The sequence below is a fragment of the Thalassophryne amazonica genome, chromosome 16 (genome assembly GCF_902500255.1).
Source record: "Thalassophryne amazonica chromosome 16, fThaAma1.1, whole genome shotgun sequence".
Taxonomy (NCBI): Eukaryota; Metazoa; Chordata; class Actinopteri; order Batrachoidiformes; family Batrachoididae; genus Thalassophryne; species Thalassophryne amazonica.
In genome coordinates this window covers 38,762,374-38,778,636 of record NC_047118.1, presented here as the reverse complement: position 1 = coordinate 38,778,636, position 16,263 = coordinate 38,762,374, and the positions used below count along the sequence as shown (strand labels likewise).

The 16,263-nt window shown below is 40.8% G+C and overlaps 1 protein-coding gene across 1 annotated transcript in view; it reads left to right on the top strand.

Moving 5' to 3' along the window:
- The window catches only part of LOC117528025 (glutamate receptor ionotropic, NMDA 2B-like), a 378,003-nt gene that overhangs the window by 203,781 nt on the left and 157,959 nt on the right, over positions 1 to 16,263 (top strand). The window contains exon 4 of the mRNA XM_034190545.1: positions 9,721 to 9,864. Within this exon, the coding sequence (XP_034046436.1) occupies positions 9,721 to 9,864 (144 nt within the window). The remainder of the gene's footprint in view (positions 1 to 9,720; positions 9,865 to 16,263) is intronic.

The window sequence follows — 16,263 nt, the reverse complement described above, 5'->3', positions numbered from 1 at the left end:
CCAGTGGCGGTTGTTTTGATTTGTATTTAAGCTGCACCTTTACATTGTTCACCTGCCGGTCGGTTGCCTCTGTCACTCATTTTGTTAGTCTCCAATTTGGTCGTTTGTCGTAAGTACTCTGTATCTTTGTCCCCTGCTATGTGTTTTTGCATTTTGTGAGTCCCAGCACCTCCCCGCCATCTCTGCCCTGTCTCCACATTTGAACTTGGTTTTTGTATTCTCGTCCCGTCACTGTTTTCTTCTAGATACCTCTGTGGATCGCTCTGTCACTGACTTATTGGATTGTTTGACACTGAAGAATATTAAAGCACCTTTTTTTTTTTTTTTTTTTGCTTTGTTTTCACCCTGACTTCTGTGTCCTGGCTGCCTGCATCTGGGGTTCTATTTGCCTTAGTTTCTTTCCAAACATAACACGGAATGACTGTTCTCTCACTGGTATGTGTGTGTGGTACTGACTTGTGTGTGTGTGTGTGTGTGTGTGGGGGGGGCATAAAAATTGTCCATTTGGGTAAATTGTAACTTGTTGCCTTTCACCCGATGTCTGCTGGGGTAAGTAGGTGTAAAAATGGGTAGATGGATAAAAGGGGGTCACAAAAATTTGGGGAACCAACCCCGGTAACTACTAGAAGTGAAAGAATCTATATGATGCAAGGTGAAACATTTTTACTTTTACTAGAATATTTTAATAGGTTGAGGATGTGACGTGTTCAATGGTTGTCAAACTTTGGGGCAGAGTCATTCTCTGGAGCATGTGGATGTGTTTCAGTAAAAATGCAAAACTCACAACCCCAATTCCAATGAAGTTGGGATGTTGTGTAAAATGTAAATAAAAACAGAATACAATGATTTGCAAATTCTCGTCAACCTATATTCAATCGAATACACCACAAAGACAAGATATGTAATTTTCAAACTGATAAACTTTATTGTTTTTGTGCAAATATTTGCTCATTTTGAAATGGATGCCTGCAACACGTTTCAAAAAAGCTGGGACAGTGGTATGTTTACCACTGTGTTACATCACCTTTCCTTCTAACAACACTCAATAAGCATTTATGAACTGAGGACACTAATTGTTGAAGCTTTGTAGGTGGAATTATTTGCCATTCTTGCTTGATGTACGACTTCAGTTGTTCAACAGTCCGGGGTCTCCGTTGTCGTATGTTGCGCTTCATAACACGCCACACATTTTCAATGGGCAACAGGTCTGGACTGCAGGCAGGCCAGTCTAGTACCCGCACTCTTTTACTATGAAGCCATGCTGTTGTAACACGTGCAGAATGTGGCTTGGCATTGTCTTGGTGAAATAAGCAGGGACGTCCCTGAAAAAGACGTTGCTTGGATGGCAGCATGTGTTGCTCCAAAACCTGCATGTACCTTTCAGCATTGATGGTGCCATCACAGATAACACACCCCCATACCATCACAGATGCTGGCTTTTGAGCTTTGCGCTGGTAACAATCTGGATGGTCTTTTTCCTCTTTTGTCTGGAGGACACGACGTCCATGCTTTCCAAAAACAATTTGAAATGTGGATTCATCAGACCACAGCACACTTTTCCACTTTGCATCTGTCCATTTCAAATGAGCTCAGGCCCAGAGAAGGCGGTGGCGTTTCTGGATGTTGTTGATGTATGGCTTTCACTTTGCATGATCAAGTTTTAACTTGCACTTGTAGATGTAGCAACGAACTGTGTTAACTGTCTCAAGTGTTCCTGAGCCCACGCGGTAAGATCCTTTACACAATGATGTCGGTTTTTAATGCAGTGCCGCCTGAGGGATCGAAGGTCACGAGCATTCGGTGTTGGTTTTCGGGCTCGCCGCTTACGTGTAGAAAGTTCTCCAGATTCTCTGAATCTTCTGATTATGTTATGGACTGTAGATGATGGAATCCCTAAATTCCTTGCAAATGAACGTTGAGAAACATTGTTCTTAAACTGCTGGTCTATTTTTTAATGTTGTTCACAAAGTGGTGATCCTTGCCCCATCTTTGCTTGTGAACAGCTCAGCCTTTTGAGGATGCTCCTTTTATACCCAGTCATGACACCTGTTTCCAATTAGGTGTTCTTTGAGCATTCATCAACTTTCCCAGTCTTTTGTTGCCCCGTCCCAACTTTTTTGAAATGTATTGCAGGCATCCATTTCAAAATGAGCAAATATTTGGACAAAAACAATAAAGTTTATTAGTTTGAACATTAAATATCTTGTCTTTGTGGTGTATTGAATTGAATATAGGTTGAAGAGGATTTGTAAATCATTGTATTCTGTTTTTATTTACATTTTACACAACATCCCAACTTCATTGGAATTGGGGTTGTACAAAAATAATGAAATGATTAAAATTTTTTTTAAATATGTGAGTATTTCCCCATGATATTACTAAAGTCTAACAAATAATGACTTGTTCTTTTGGGGAGGTGTGCAAGACTGACCCTGATATAACTAAAACTTGAGATTACTTAAAGTTGCTTTCTACACAGTAAAATCACCAATGTAAAATGAACACTGACAGTGTTAAATTATGGTCCTACTCTGGTGAGAGTAGGACCATTACTTGTGTGAAGCGCGTTGAGGCAACTTTGTTTTGATTTGGCGCTACATAAATTAAAATAAATAAACTAAAATTGAAATATGTTCACTCAGTGTTAATTTAACACTGGTGATTTTAGTGTGTAGTTGGTTACACTGCCTGTATTGTGTTAGGTAAATAGACTGCATTTATATAGTGCTTCTCTATTTGAATCAGAAGCTGAAAGTGCTTTACAATGATGCCTCACCTTCACTCATTCACATACTCTAGTCAGTGTGCTGCCATACATGGTGCTCAACTGCACAGTGGGAGCAACTTGGTGAATAAGGACCTTGTCCAAGGGCCCTTAGTGATTTTTCCAGTCTTATGCATATTTGAGCTGAGGATCCTCTGGTCTCAAGCCCACCTCTTTAATTACTTGACTGTCACCCCCCCCCCCCCCCCCCCCCCCCCCAAGAAGTGTTTGGTTGGAGAAACCCTATTTCTCAAGCCACACCTGAGCTGAAGCTGGTTGTATGAGGACACTCATCCTTCCCAAAAGCCTCATTGATGCAGCCACACAATTCAAAGTGTCACATACAGTGCATATAAAATGCAGTCATACTCCTCTGTCTTCAGATCTTGAAGGGCTCACAGGTGTCCCGTTTCTCTCTCTCTTCCACTCTCTCTTTTTGACAGCCACAGTCCTCTGTGGTTGAGCGAATCCTTCTGCTTAAATGGCTGGCTGACTGGCTGACAAACACACACCTCCGTTCGCCCGCATCTTCACTGACTTCTGACTTTATGGCTCTTTGTTGTTCACTCGCTCCACACAGGATCACAGCCAGCCTGTTTTCTTATTTTCTTGTCCAACTTAATATCCCCACATCTTCCACATTGGCTGCCAGGGTAATGAGAACTCTCAGCAGGCCAAATTATTTAGTTTTTAAATAATGTTTACTAGTGCGTTGCCCATGGGGATTCATGGGCTCTAGATTGGGTAGTGTTTAGAAAAGAGGTAGCTGACATTTTTCAAGGGTGGTAATAAATTGTGCAAAGTTTCTATAATGAGGTGGAATGGAGTGTGAGTCCAGAATGTTTTTAGAACCTTAGACCTCAACAGTTTTCAGAAGAACTCACAACTTTTTTCTTGTTAATTATGTATTTTTTAATGTTAACTTACTGTCTTAATGTATTCATAAATTGTTTAGGTTCTTGTCATCATATACACACTATTGTTATTATCACTATTATTATTGTTATTATTATTATTATGATTATCATTATCATTGCTCTTATTTTATTTTAGTATTACCCAGGTACATAGTCCCGGATAAGCAGCTGAAGATGAGTATGAGTATTTTATTAATACTTATATTTTGTCATTTGACTTTTAAATGAACCACAATGGAAATAAGTATTTTTACTTTTCTTGTGTCATCCATGTTTTTTTTTAACATATTTACAATTATATTATGTACTTACATTGAACTAAATAAAAACAAAAACACCCACACACACACATGCACGCACGCTTTTAATATATATATATTTATCACCCCCTGCCGGAATGTTGTGTGAGTCTAGAATGTAATTATCACATTCTTCAGTGTTGTTAGCTAATATCCCTACTTTCTCCAAAAATATTAGTCCTATCAATGTTCCATTTTGGCGGCATTCACCCTGACTCAAAATACATAAGCATACCAAATGGCAAATGTCAACTCTCCACAGTTTGTCTGTGATCAAAGTTATATGCACACACACGCAGAGCTTTTTGTCATTTCTGCATTCTGCTGCAAGCAGGTGCTTTTAATTTTACACACCTACAAGCAGAGATGGTAGCAGAAGGTATCAAACGCACTACACTTTTCACTCATGGTAATGGAAACATGACACTTAACTCACTCATGGTAACGGCAACAGGACACTTAACTAAACTGACTAAACCAATTGAACTACAAAGACACAATAAATCAATAACACTAACAACACTGTTAAACTAACATGAGCCACAATAACAACATTTAAAACCCCAAAACCCCAAACTTCCAAGGTGCATTGGAGCAGGTGCATTGGAGCACAGCATCCATTGTTCACTGTTGTTAGGTAATATTGCTAATTTCTCCAAAAATATTAGTCCTCTCAACTTTCTATTTTCACAGTGTTCATCATTGACCAAAATTACATAAGCATGCCAAATGGCAACTGTCAGCTCCATGATCGAAGCCATACTCACGCATGCATACACGCACACAGAGGCCACTTGGCTATTATAAATCCATTAGATAATAGTGCAGCTGAAATACTCACATCAGCATTGCAGAGCTGATAGCCTGCTATCCACCAATTAGTTACCAGGCAATAGAATGCTTCAGACATGAGAATCTGAGTTCTACTTGACCGGTTTTGACTCCTGTCAACATACCAAGAATCAGACATTGCCCCCACCTCCTCCCTCCTGGCCTGTATTTTGTGCTGCAGATGAAACGCTGCACCGCTTTTCATGTGATCTGGTTCTGTTGTTGAAATGCTTTCTCTATAATGCTTCTTTCACACCAGACAGCTGCACTGCTGAAGGCAAATTATCATGAAAAAATAAAACTTTGCGATTCTTTAACGCGATCCGCATGATGGTTTTGTTGGACGGTGGCGTGCTAAGGTGGCCACTGTGCAGCGCCTGAATCAGGGCTGCTAATCTGTGGTCTCGCTCCTTTTGTTTTAATCTCAAGAAAAAAGTGGATGTACATGCACACAGAGATTTGCTAGTGATGAGTGTGTGTATGTGTGTGTTTGTGGTGGGGGTATTCTGCCAATAAATATGCACATGAAATTAAATTATTCATTGTTATATGTTATTAAATTATTCCCAATATATTGTTTGCACCCAAGCAGTTGGTGGCGTCGAGGTGAGTGATGCTGAAAATGAGTTATCCTCATATGCTCACGTAATTTCTATTCTATTTGATATAACCACTAATTTTTGAAAGACATAATCAAACAATGAACACATCCCTTTTCCTATAGCTTTTGCTAAGGTAAATGGATGTTTCTCTGGGAAACACTGCCCTTCTCTTCTCCCGTATATTTTCTCTGTGATTTTTATCCGCTTTCGATCTCCCCCTGCCCTTTCTCCTCTGTCCATTCATCCTGCTGTAGTGTATTGCTGTGTGTGTACAGTATCTAGCACTGACGTCAGTGCTACAGAAGACAGCGAGTGGCCACAAAGTGTATCTGAAGCCACATCTGGCTGCAGTGCTCGCTGTCTTTGCATCCACCCCAGTGGGAATTTTCATACTCCCTAATCGATCTCCTCCTGCCAACAGTGGCGATAACATGGTCAGACCCTAATTATTGTTGCTGTAAATGAAGTGTTTCAGAGCACTTCATCCTGCTCAAGGTTTCTTATCGTTCCACTCTGTGCATCCTCTCTCCCTCCCTTTCCTCCACTTCTACATGTCTTGATTTCTCACCAGATAATGGAAAAAAAGTGCAGACCTCTAACACTACAAGCCAGTGTGTTGGACAGTATATTAATGCAACTCTTAAGGAGTGACAGACAGAGACAGACGGAGATCATGAAAATTTGTAGTGATCAGCTGGTGTGTAGATGGGCAGAATAAAGGGCAGAGCGCAAGTGTGCAAGTCTGGAAATTCAATTACCACTGGTGCCCAGGCAGTAATTTCACTGGTGTGAATGGGAAAGGAAATGCAAGAGAGAAGATGGAGAGAGATAAAATGAGTATGAGACAAACTGTGTCAGCAGCATCACTCTACGTGCTGTTATTTTAAGATTTTGAAATGCACCTCTGCACTGCACTCAACGTGAAAGGCGTGCATTTATATGTCACACAGCATGTTATAATAGCATTTTTGTCAACCTTGCAGATGCTGATTGCAGTCAATATTTTTGAGGTTCTGTGTCACATGCACCTTGTGTTGTGCACTTCTCAACTTGCCACCACAGTGGAACAACACAGATCTCATGAATATGGAAACGAGGTAATGGATCAACCCGTGTTTGTCCCGTTGGAGTGGTCAGGTTGCCTTTGATGTTGAGGGAAGGAAGGTTTCAGCACCCTGCCTGCCTGGCATAGGCTGGGTTAGAACCCAAACATTCCACATAGTTTTAGCAGATGTAAGGCTTTTTGAAACATTGTACCAAATGAATTGATTGCATCACCAAACAATTCAGTGTTTCAAAACACTTGAAACTGTAAGTGAAACTGTTGGCTCAGAATATAATTCTGCATTTTGAAGCATTCAGAATTAAGTAAATCAAATGCTTCTCAAAGCATTTTTTAACCACTTGAGTAAATGTCACAATAACTGCAGGAAATTAATCACTTAAAAAAAAACAGGATAAACTGACTCCTTTCCAAAGAAATTTACAACAGTAAATGAAACAATTCCTTCAAACATTACTTCATCTTTTAAATGCGCAAAACAGTAAACAAACTGCTTCACAAAGCAATATGGCTTTTCACCAGTTTAAAACAATACATTAAACAATTACTTCAGGAATTGATTCAGTGTTTTGAAATGGTTGAAACAGTAAATGAACTGACCCCTTCACAGCATGACTCAGTTTTGAACTCATATAATATAATAAATGAAACAATTACCTCAGATATTAAGTGTTTTGAAATGCTTGAAATGGTAAAAAAATTGATTGCTTCAAAATGCAAGTTACTGGATTAAATATAATAAAAAAAATGAAAACGATAGATGTAACAGTTAAATTGCCGAACAGCATTGTTATTCAACATTATGTAATCTTGTACTATGTCTTTTGAACAGAATAAAGTTTATTTGCCATTTGTGCAAGTGCATTTAAGTACAAGCACATTGGAATTCTTGTGTGTTGCAAAATATATAAAACACAATAGTGGAAATAACAGAAAAACACAAAGGTAGAATAAAAGCAATCTATATTGTATTTGTAGATATATATAACTATACAAACAGCTAAATTGAAAAGTAAAAAAAAAAGCAGCTAGTACCTTGCTAGGATACATATTGAAGTTTAACCCATCATTAATTATTGCACGTTTTGTTAAGTATTGCACATTTAGTGTATGAGATATTGCACATATTAAATTTATGATGTGCTAGATTTTATTGCAGACACTGGTTTTGAGTTGAACTGACATGCGTCCTTCCCTCTTTGATGTCCTGTGCCACTAGTCTGACAGTGGCTGGAAAGGAGCTCTCATGGAGACGAGCCCTGTGAGCATTAATGCTCACTGGCCTGCGGTGTCTCAGGTTGTACCCTGAATCTACCCACTGGAACACAGCATGAGTGGGGTGATGTTTGTAATGCCCTGTGCTTTCCTCCGGCAGTGCCGGGTGTATGTTTTATCCATAGAAGGGAGATTGGAGCCAATCACCCTCTCTGCAGTTTTGACAACCCGCTGCAGTGATTTCCTCTCAGCCAGAGTGATATTACCGTACCACACTGTAATACCACTGGTGAGGATACTGTCAACAGGTCCTCTGTAGACTTGAGTGAGAGGCTGGCATTTAAGTCCTGCCTTCTTCTGCATCTTGATGAAGTCCAGCATCTGTTGAGATCTTTTCACTGTTGTTGCAATGTTTTTTCCCAACTGAGACTGTCAGAGATGTGAAGGCCCAGGAACTTATGACTGTCCATCAGCTCCACCACAGTTCTCTTGATGGTGAGTGGTTGTTTGAGGCGTTGTTGTTAGTACAGGTACAACATACTAAGAACCCAAAGTACTGGAATGGACTTAAAATGGTAGGAATGCTAGTTATCACAAATGGAGATGGATGGAGGATATGGCAGGAGGCCTTTGCATGCTTCACTTCAGGGAGCTTAGGAAAATGTGGTACACAATTCCTTTCCTCGCCAGAAAAACCTCTCACTTCTGTGTATGGCCTTGCCTTACAATATAAAGCGCCTTGGGGCAGATGTTTGTTGTGATTTGGCGCTATATAAATAAAGTTGATTTGATTTGTGTTCGCAATGCACCGGCTGCTGGTGCACCTGTCTCTTAAAGAAATTGACAGGTGATACTCTGATTTATTTAATCTGAAAACACACCCATGATTACTTGACTAAATGCAACCCCCCTTTGCATGCTTCACCTCAGGGAGCTTAGGAAAATGTGGTGTGCAGATTCCTTTCCTCACCATAAAACCTCATTTCTGTGTTCACAATGCACCAGCTGCTGGTGCACCTGTCTCTTAAAGACAGTGACAGGTGATACTTAATCTGAAAACACACCCATGATTACTTGACGGAATACAACCCCATTTTATGCTGCACCTTTGCACTCAGATAGGAAATAGGAAAGTGGAACAGGACATACTCCTAAAGTAATTATGATATGAGCCCCATAAGACAGATATCTTGCATGCACAGCAACCAATCACAATCATATGATTTGTGCTGTACACATGGGTGCGCACCCCGCCCCCGCCACCACACACACACTTAAAACCTGAATATAGAAAGTATTAGCACACTGTTGTGCATCATATACACTCAGACACTAACAAGCTCACTTCACAGAACCGCAAAGTCTTGTCTAGACAAGCGTTTCTCACCTCCTCCTCTCCTGTCCCGCTCAATATTCCATTTCAGCACCACTGACAACTCACCGGCTTGATATGAGTCTGTGAGGCATATTTATTGGCACCACTGTACTGTTGTTTGCTTCTGAGATGCTGATACAACCTGTGCATTCTCTGTCACTCATGCTTAGCCCCTCTGAGGAACATGAGTCAGTAGATGTTTTATGTGTCCGTGTTCGTTCTACATGCTGTTTCCAGTACATTATATGTCATCTGCTGTTGAGCAGGCTACACTGAAAATGCATTATTTGAACACAGCTGTAATAAAGCAAACAGATTAAAATGATCGATAAGCTTAAGGACATCAGGTCTGGGTGCCCCACATTTGTCGTAGCGACCCCAGTGTACAAACTCATTAAAGGAGTCATAAAGGCAAACTAATGAAAATCGTGACTGCTATCATTACAGGACCACTGGTGTCATCTTGCCTCACTCCTGTGAGAGTGAGAGAATGAAGGTTGCAAAATTAATATTCACACCAAAATCACCCATGTCATTTATGTCACCATGCTCCTCAGTGTAAAAAACCAACTAGATTAAAGTTCAGGCCAGTATTGTTACATAACAATTAACACTCTATTAACACTTTTCCTTTACCTCCTCTGACATTTTCAGGATGACCACTCCATGTTCTTTCAATTTGGTCCTTCCATCGAGCAGCAGGCTTCTGTCATACTGAACATCATGGAGGAATATGACTGGTACATCTTCTCCATCGTCACCACCTACTATCCAGGTTACCAGGATTTTGTCACAAAGGTAACTGCATGTAGCAGAACATGTACAAAAACATCAGGCAATATGAGACACAACATGAGGTTAATAATTTTGCCCCTCTGATTGCTATTATAATAGTCTGGTATGAGAATTATTCTCGCTGTCATGGTGAGAATATGGCTGTGTGCCATGGCGGTGCACGTTGTTAGGCTGTGTGCAAAGATGTATGCAGCCGCTGAGCGAGCACGAAGCAGGAACAGCGTTTATCACCTGACGACAATCACATGCAAACACTGCATTAGATACGGTATGTGTGATCAGTGGTGGGCACCAGGCGTGTAGCCAGAAATAATCATTAACCTGTGCCTGTGGGATTTTCAGTGGCCTTTAGTCAAAGTAAAATACTTATTGTATGTCTATAAATTGTTCTTTGCAGCTGATGGTTGCTGGAAAATGCATGCAAAGTGCAGGATACACACATCCCTCAACTTATGCAAGTGCTAGCTCAAAAACTCATATTGAAGAATTAATCACAAAAAGGATCTGCAAACTGTTTTAACAATGTCGTGATTGTACAGATCTTCATCAGGCATAAAACACAGCATCAGAGAGCAAGCCAGCAAAAAGACACAGAGACTCGTTACACAGGTGACAGTGATTCACATAATGTAGAATCAGCCTACTCTCATCAGGCCAATCAGAGACCAAACTAAACAATACCACATCAAAATACAAAACACACCCCTGACAAAATGGAAAATGCATCCTCTGCTTGTTGTTACACTACAGGTACTTCAGGATCAAATGGAGTTATCCACATAACAAGTTGCTGTTTTAAGTGACAAATCTGAATTTCATTCTTGTAACAGTCATCTTGCCTAAATAAAATAGGGCACACAGATCTCAGCAGCTGCAAAATGCAGGTTGCCGAAAAATGCATCTTCTGGTTGTTTTTCCTCTACACACACTGTCAGATCAAATGGAGTTATCCACACTGTTTCAGAATAACATGCATGCAACCGTCATCTTGGCTAAAGGCCCGGTCCCACTGGGGAGAGGATTAATTGCGCATGAATTGAGTATACAGATGTCGGGTGTTCCTTGTTGTCCGCCACAAAACTGGGCAGAAATGACAAATTACTTAGTATGACTTATGGATATATTAATAATGTATAGCGAATATATGCTGAACAATCATGGCTGTATTTCGCAGGTATTGAGGAAATGGATCGGACGCATTGCTATTGTCACGGACATATTACAGATGTATTGAGAATGCATCGCACACGTGTTGCGGCAACAGCGGTTGTATTGCGCATGCACAGCATCTGCATTGCGGTCATAAAAGAAGCACACTCGGGCCTTTCGGCATCACTATTCACACCAACACCACAGCCTCTGGAGCAATTGCTGGACTTGGACAAGTTGATTGGTATGTTGTTGGATGGCAGCAACTCTCACACTACGTCTTTGGGGATCCACAACTACATCTGTACGTCTCCACAGCTAGACTGGCAATGACTGGCAAGTATGTCGATTTCTGCCACATTTATATAGTACTTTGGGTTTACGTGAAGTGTTTGTTATGCGTCCACAAATCAGATGCAAAGCAGACGTAATACCAATGCTTTATTCATGGCCAATCTGTATGCATTTGCTACAGTTTAATTTAGTCTGTGATGTGGATGTGATAGGCAAGCTATATATCCATTTTACACACTGTCCCAGTCCGCTGCCAAGCCGCAATTCCCCGTCAGTTGAGGATATCAGTGGATAACGGTGGATATATAGATATATAGATTGTGTATGTATTGAGTATGTATTGCATATGTAAGGCAGCTGCCATCCGCAACCAAAATTTTGTGCAGCTCAAAAATCCTGACAACGGAAAAACGTGCCTCTGCGGATAATTGCGGACGTGTGCGGATGTTGGCAGTTATCCAAGCTAACTTGTTTAGCTGTGTTATGTGATGGGTGTCATGAACATACTTCCTTTTATGGATGATGGAGGCCACTGTGCTCATTTGGGACTTTCAAAGCAGTATAAATATTTCTGTACCCTTCCCCAGATTTACAGGGTGGTCAAAAAAAAACAAAACCAAAAAAAAAAAAACGCCCTATTTTCTTTTGATCTAATTTTTTACTCAGATGAGATATTTTGAAAATTCTTTCACCAAACATTAGCAGAATGATGAGAGATTATGTCCTTCAAATCTGATAAATGGTAAATGGTAAATGTGTTGTGTGGGCCGCCAGAAGAGGAGGTACTGCTGGCCCACCACCAGAGGGCGCCCTGCCTGAAGGCACGAGAGGGCGCTGCCGCCACGGACACAGCCCGGGGTGACAGCTGTCACTCATTATCTCTTGACAGCTGTCACCCATCCATGCTTCATCATCTCACTCCATAAAACCCGGACGCCATCTCCACCTCATTGCCGAGATATCGTCGAACCGTTAAGGTAACGTTCTCAGCCTAGATCTTTGTCATATTAACTTTGTTTAGTGAACTCGTTTTTGCAGCTGTTTTCCTGCGGAGCGTTATCTGGGGATTGGCGTGACCGGCGACAGCTTCGCTTTACTTCCCCACCAGATAAGTACTGAGACAGGAGCTGCACGAGTGTGTGTTAGAGGTGGAGGTGGACTCTCCATCGTTGTTGTTACTGGGTGTGCACACACCCATATCTTATTGTCTCTGCTCCCTGCCAGCAGTACCAGATCCGACCTTCGAAGACGGTGGCCACCTGGGGACTCGGGACTTGGCGGCTCCAGTATTCTCCGGGTTCGGTGGCGGAGGAAATCGTGTGGTTCCGGTTCATCTCAGGACAGACGTCTTCTATCCTCGAGCCTGCCCACACGTCACCCTTGTGATTGACTGTTTGCAAAATTTCACATTCCTCTGTGTTGTGGTTGTGCTCATTCACAACAGTAAAGTGTTCATATTCGACTCTTTCATTGTCCGTTCATTTACACCCCCCATTGTGGGTCCGTGTCACTACACTTCCCCAACAAAATGGACTGCATTTATATAGCACTATTCCATCTGTATCAGACGCTCAAAGCACTTTACAATTATGCCTCACATTCAAAGAGGAGCCTGGATAGAACATATTATCAACTATTAAGGACAGACCACCAAAAATGTTTCAATTTCTATCAGATTTGAAGGACATAATCTCCCATCATTCTGCTAATGCTTGGTGAAAGAATTTTCAAAATATCTCATCTGATTAAAAAATGAGATCAAAAAGAAAATAGGGCATTTTTTTTGGACCACCCTGTATGCCTCAAGACAATCCTGTCTTAGAGGTCAACAGACAATTCCTTTGACTTCATGCTTGGTTTGTGCTCTGAGATGCACTGTCAACTGTGGGTCTTTATATGTAGACAGGTGTGTGCCTTTACAAATCATGTCCAATCAACTGAATTTACCCCAGGTGGATTCCAATTAAGCTGTAGAAACATCTCAAGCGAAAACAGGATACAACTGAGTTCAGTTTTGAGCTTCATGGTAAAGGCTGTGAATACTTATGTACGTGTGATTTCTTAGTTTTTAAATTTTTAATTAATTTATAAAAATCTTTAAAAAAAAACACACACCACTTTTTCACATTTGTCATTATGGGGTGTTGTGTAGAATTTTGAGGAAACAAATGAATTTCATCCATTTTGGAACAAGACTGTAACACAACGAAATGTGAGAAAAATGAAACACTGTGACACTGCCCACACTGGATGCCCTAATATACACTCAACAAAAATATAAACGCAACACTTTTGGTTTTGCTCCCATTTTGTATGAGATGAACTCAAAGATCTAAAACTTTTTCCACATACACAATATCACCATTTCCCTCAAATATTGTTCACAAACCAGTCTAAATCTGTGATAGTGAGCACTTCTCCTTTGCTGAGATAATCCATCCCACCTCACAGGTGTGCCATATCAAGATGCTGATTAGACACCATGATTAGTGCACAGGTGTGCCTTAGACTGTCCACAATAAAAGGCCACTCTGAAAGGTGCAGTTTTATCACACAGCACAATGCCACAGATGTCGCAAGATTTGAGGGAGCGTGCAGTTGGCATGCTGACAGCAGGAATGTCAACCAGAGCTGTTGCTCGTATATTGAATGTTCATTTCTCTACCATAAGCCGTCTCCAAAGGCGTTTCAGAGAATTTGGCAGTACATCCAACCAGCCTCACAACCGCAGACCACGTGTAACCACACCAGCCCAGGACCTCCACATCCAGCATGTTCACCTCCAAGATCGTCTGAGACCAGCCACTCGGACAGCTGCTGAAACAATCGGTTTGCATAACCAAAGAATTTCTGCACAAACTGTCAGAAACCGTCTCAGGAAAGCTCATCTGCATGCTCTGTCCTCATCAGGGTCTCGCACTGACTCCAGTTCGTCGTCGTAACCGACTTGAGTGGGCAAATAATCACATTCGCTGGCGTTTGGCACGTTGGAGAGGTGTTCTCTTCATGGATGAATCCTGGTTCACACTGTCCAGGGCAGATGGCAGACAGCGTGTGTGGCGTCGTGTGGGTGAGCGGTTTTCTGATGTCAATGTTGTGGATCGAGTGGCACATGGTGGCGGTGGGGTTATGGTATGGGCAGGCCTCTGTTATGGACGAAGAACACAGGTGCATTTTATTGATGGCATTTTGAATGCACAGAGATACCGTGACGAGATCCTGAGGCCCATTGTTGTGCCATACATCCAAGAACATCACCTCATGTTGCAGCAGGATAATGCACGGCGCCATGTTGCAAGGATCTGTACACAATTCTTGGAAGCTGAAAATGTCCCAGTTCTTGCATGGCCGGCATACTCACCGGACATGTCACCCATTGAGCATGTCTGGGATGCGCTGGACCGGCATATACGACAGCGTGTACCAGTTCCTGCCAATATCCAGCAACTTCGCACAGCCATTGAAGAGGAGTGGACCAACATTCCACAGGCCACAATTGACAACCTGATCAGCTCTATGCGAAGGAGATGTGTTGCACTGCATGAGGCAAATGGTGGTCACACCAGATACTGACTGGTATCCCCCCCAATAAAACAAAACTGCACCTTTCAGAGTGGCCTTTTATTGTGGACGGTCTAAGGCACACCTGTGCACTAATCATGGTGTCTAATCAGCATCTTGGTATGGCACACCTGTGAGGTGGGATGGATTATCTCAGCAAAGGAGAAGTGCTCACTATCACAGATTTAGACTGGTTTGTGAACAATATTTGAGGGAAATGGTGATATTGTGTATGTGGAAAAAGTTTTAGATCTTTGAGTTCATCTCATACAAAATGGGAGCAAAACCAAAAGTGTTGCGTTTATATTTTTGTTGAGTGTATATATAAATAACTAAGTATAAAATATCTAAATATAAGTGGTTGGGGGGGGGGGGGGGGGGTGAAATAACATAAAATAAGCATGCTGGTAAGAACAATAGAATATAACAAGCAATGTAATGTATGTTTGCACCAGTTGGAGCTTAGGTATTGATCCAATAAGTGAAACTGAAACATTGTATGAAGATAACAAGCATCATCTGAAACATTGTTTGCATGTATATTTTTGTTTCTTAATGTTTCTTTTTTAATTAGTTTCTGTACTGGGAATAAACTATATGTTGAATGTACACTGCTGTTTAATTTAATCTCTTCATTTAATTATTAAGGTGCATCTTGATCATCATCTGATCTTGACTTGCTAAGGTTTTTTGGAAACCTCAATTAGAGCTAAAAAAAATATCAAACCAAAGCAAATTTCATAGCGGTTAGGGGTTATTGGTACCTAGCTGCATGTTTTAGTGGTTTAACAGTTTTACGTTACTAGTGCAGTGCCCGTGGGAAGTTTGTATTCCCACAGAAAATTGGGAGCTTAAGTAGATTTCTCATGGATGGTCGTATGAGGCTGTGTTTGAAGGTGGGATGTAGAAAGAGCTGTACTTACGTTATATTATATTATTGTTTGAATATAGTATTTCATATTGTTTTAAAAAATCAGTTTTATGATCAATTATATGAAAATAAAAGTATTCCTATTAAACAAGTTATTAGAAGAGAGTCAAGCAAAATTGAAAAGGACATTTAGAATATTTGAAACAGCAAATCAGTATCCCACCTCCTGAACACAGTTTATTTAAACTTGAACTCACAACAAATATTCAAATATTTATTCATTTTACATACTTAATGAAACGTTGTACAAATTGTGGGAAAATATAATATTTTATTCAGCATATGTACTTTTAAATTTACAAATAGTGGAAAATTTGTTGATCTTTTCAAAAAGCAAATTTTAGCTACCATCTGCTCAGTGTTGTCAAGTTAAACTCTGTCACAAGGAACACTGACAGCATGCCTTTCACGGTAAAAGTATTTGCTGGGACGCTGGCATTAAAAATTTTATTGTGAAACAGTGTGAG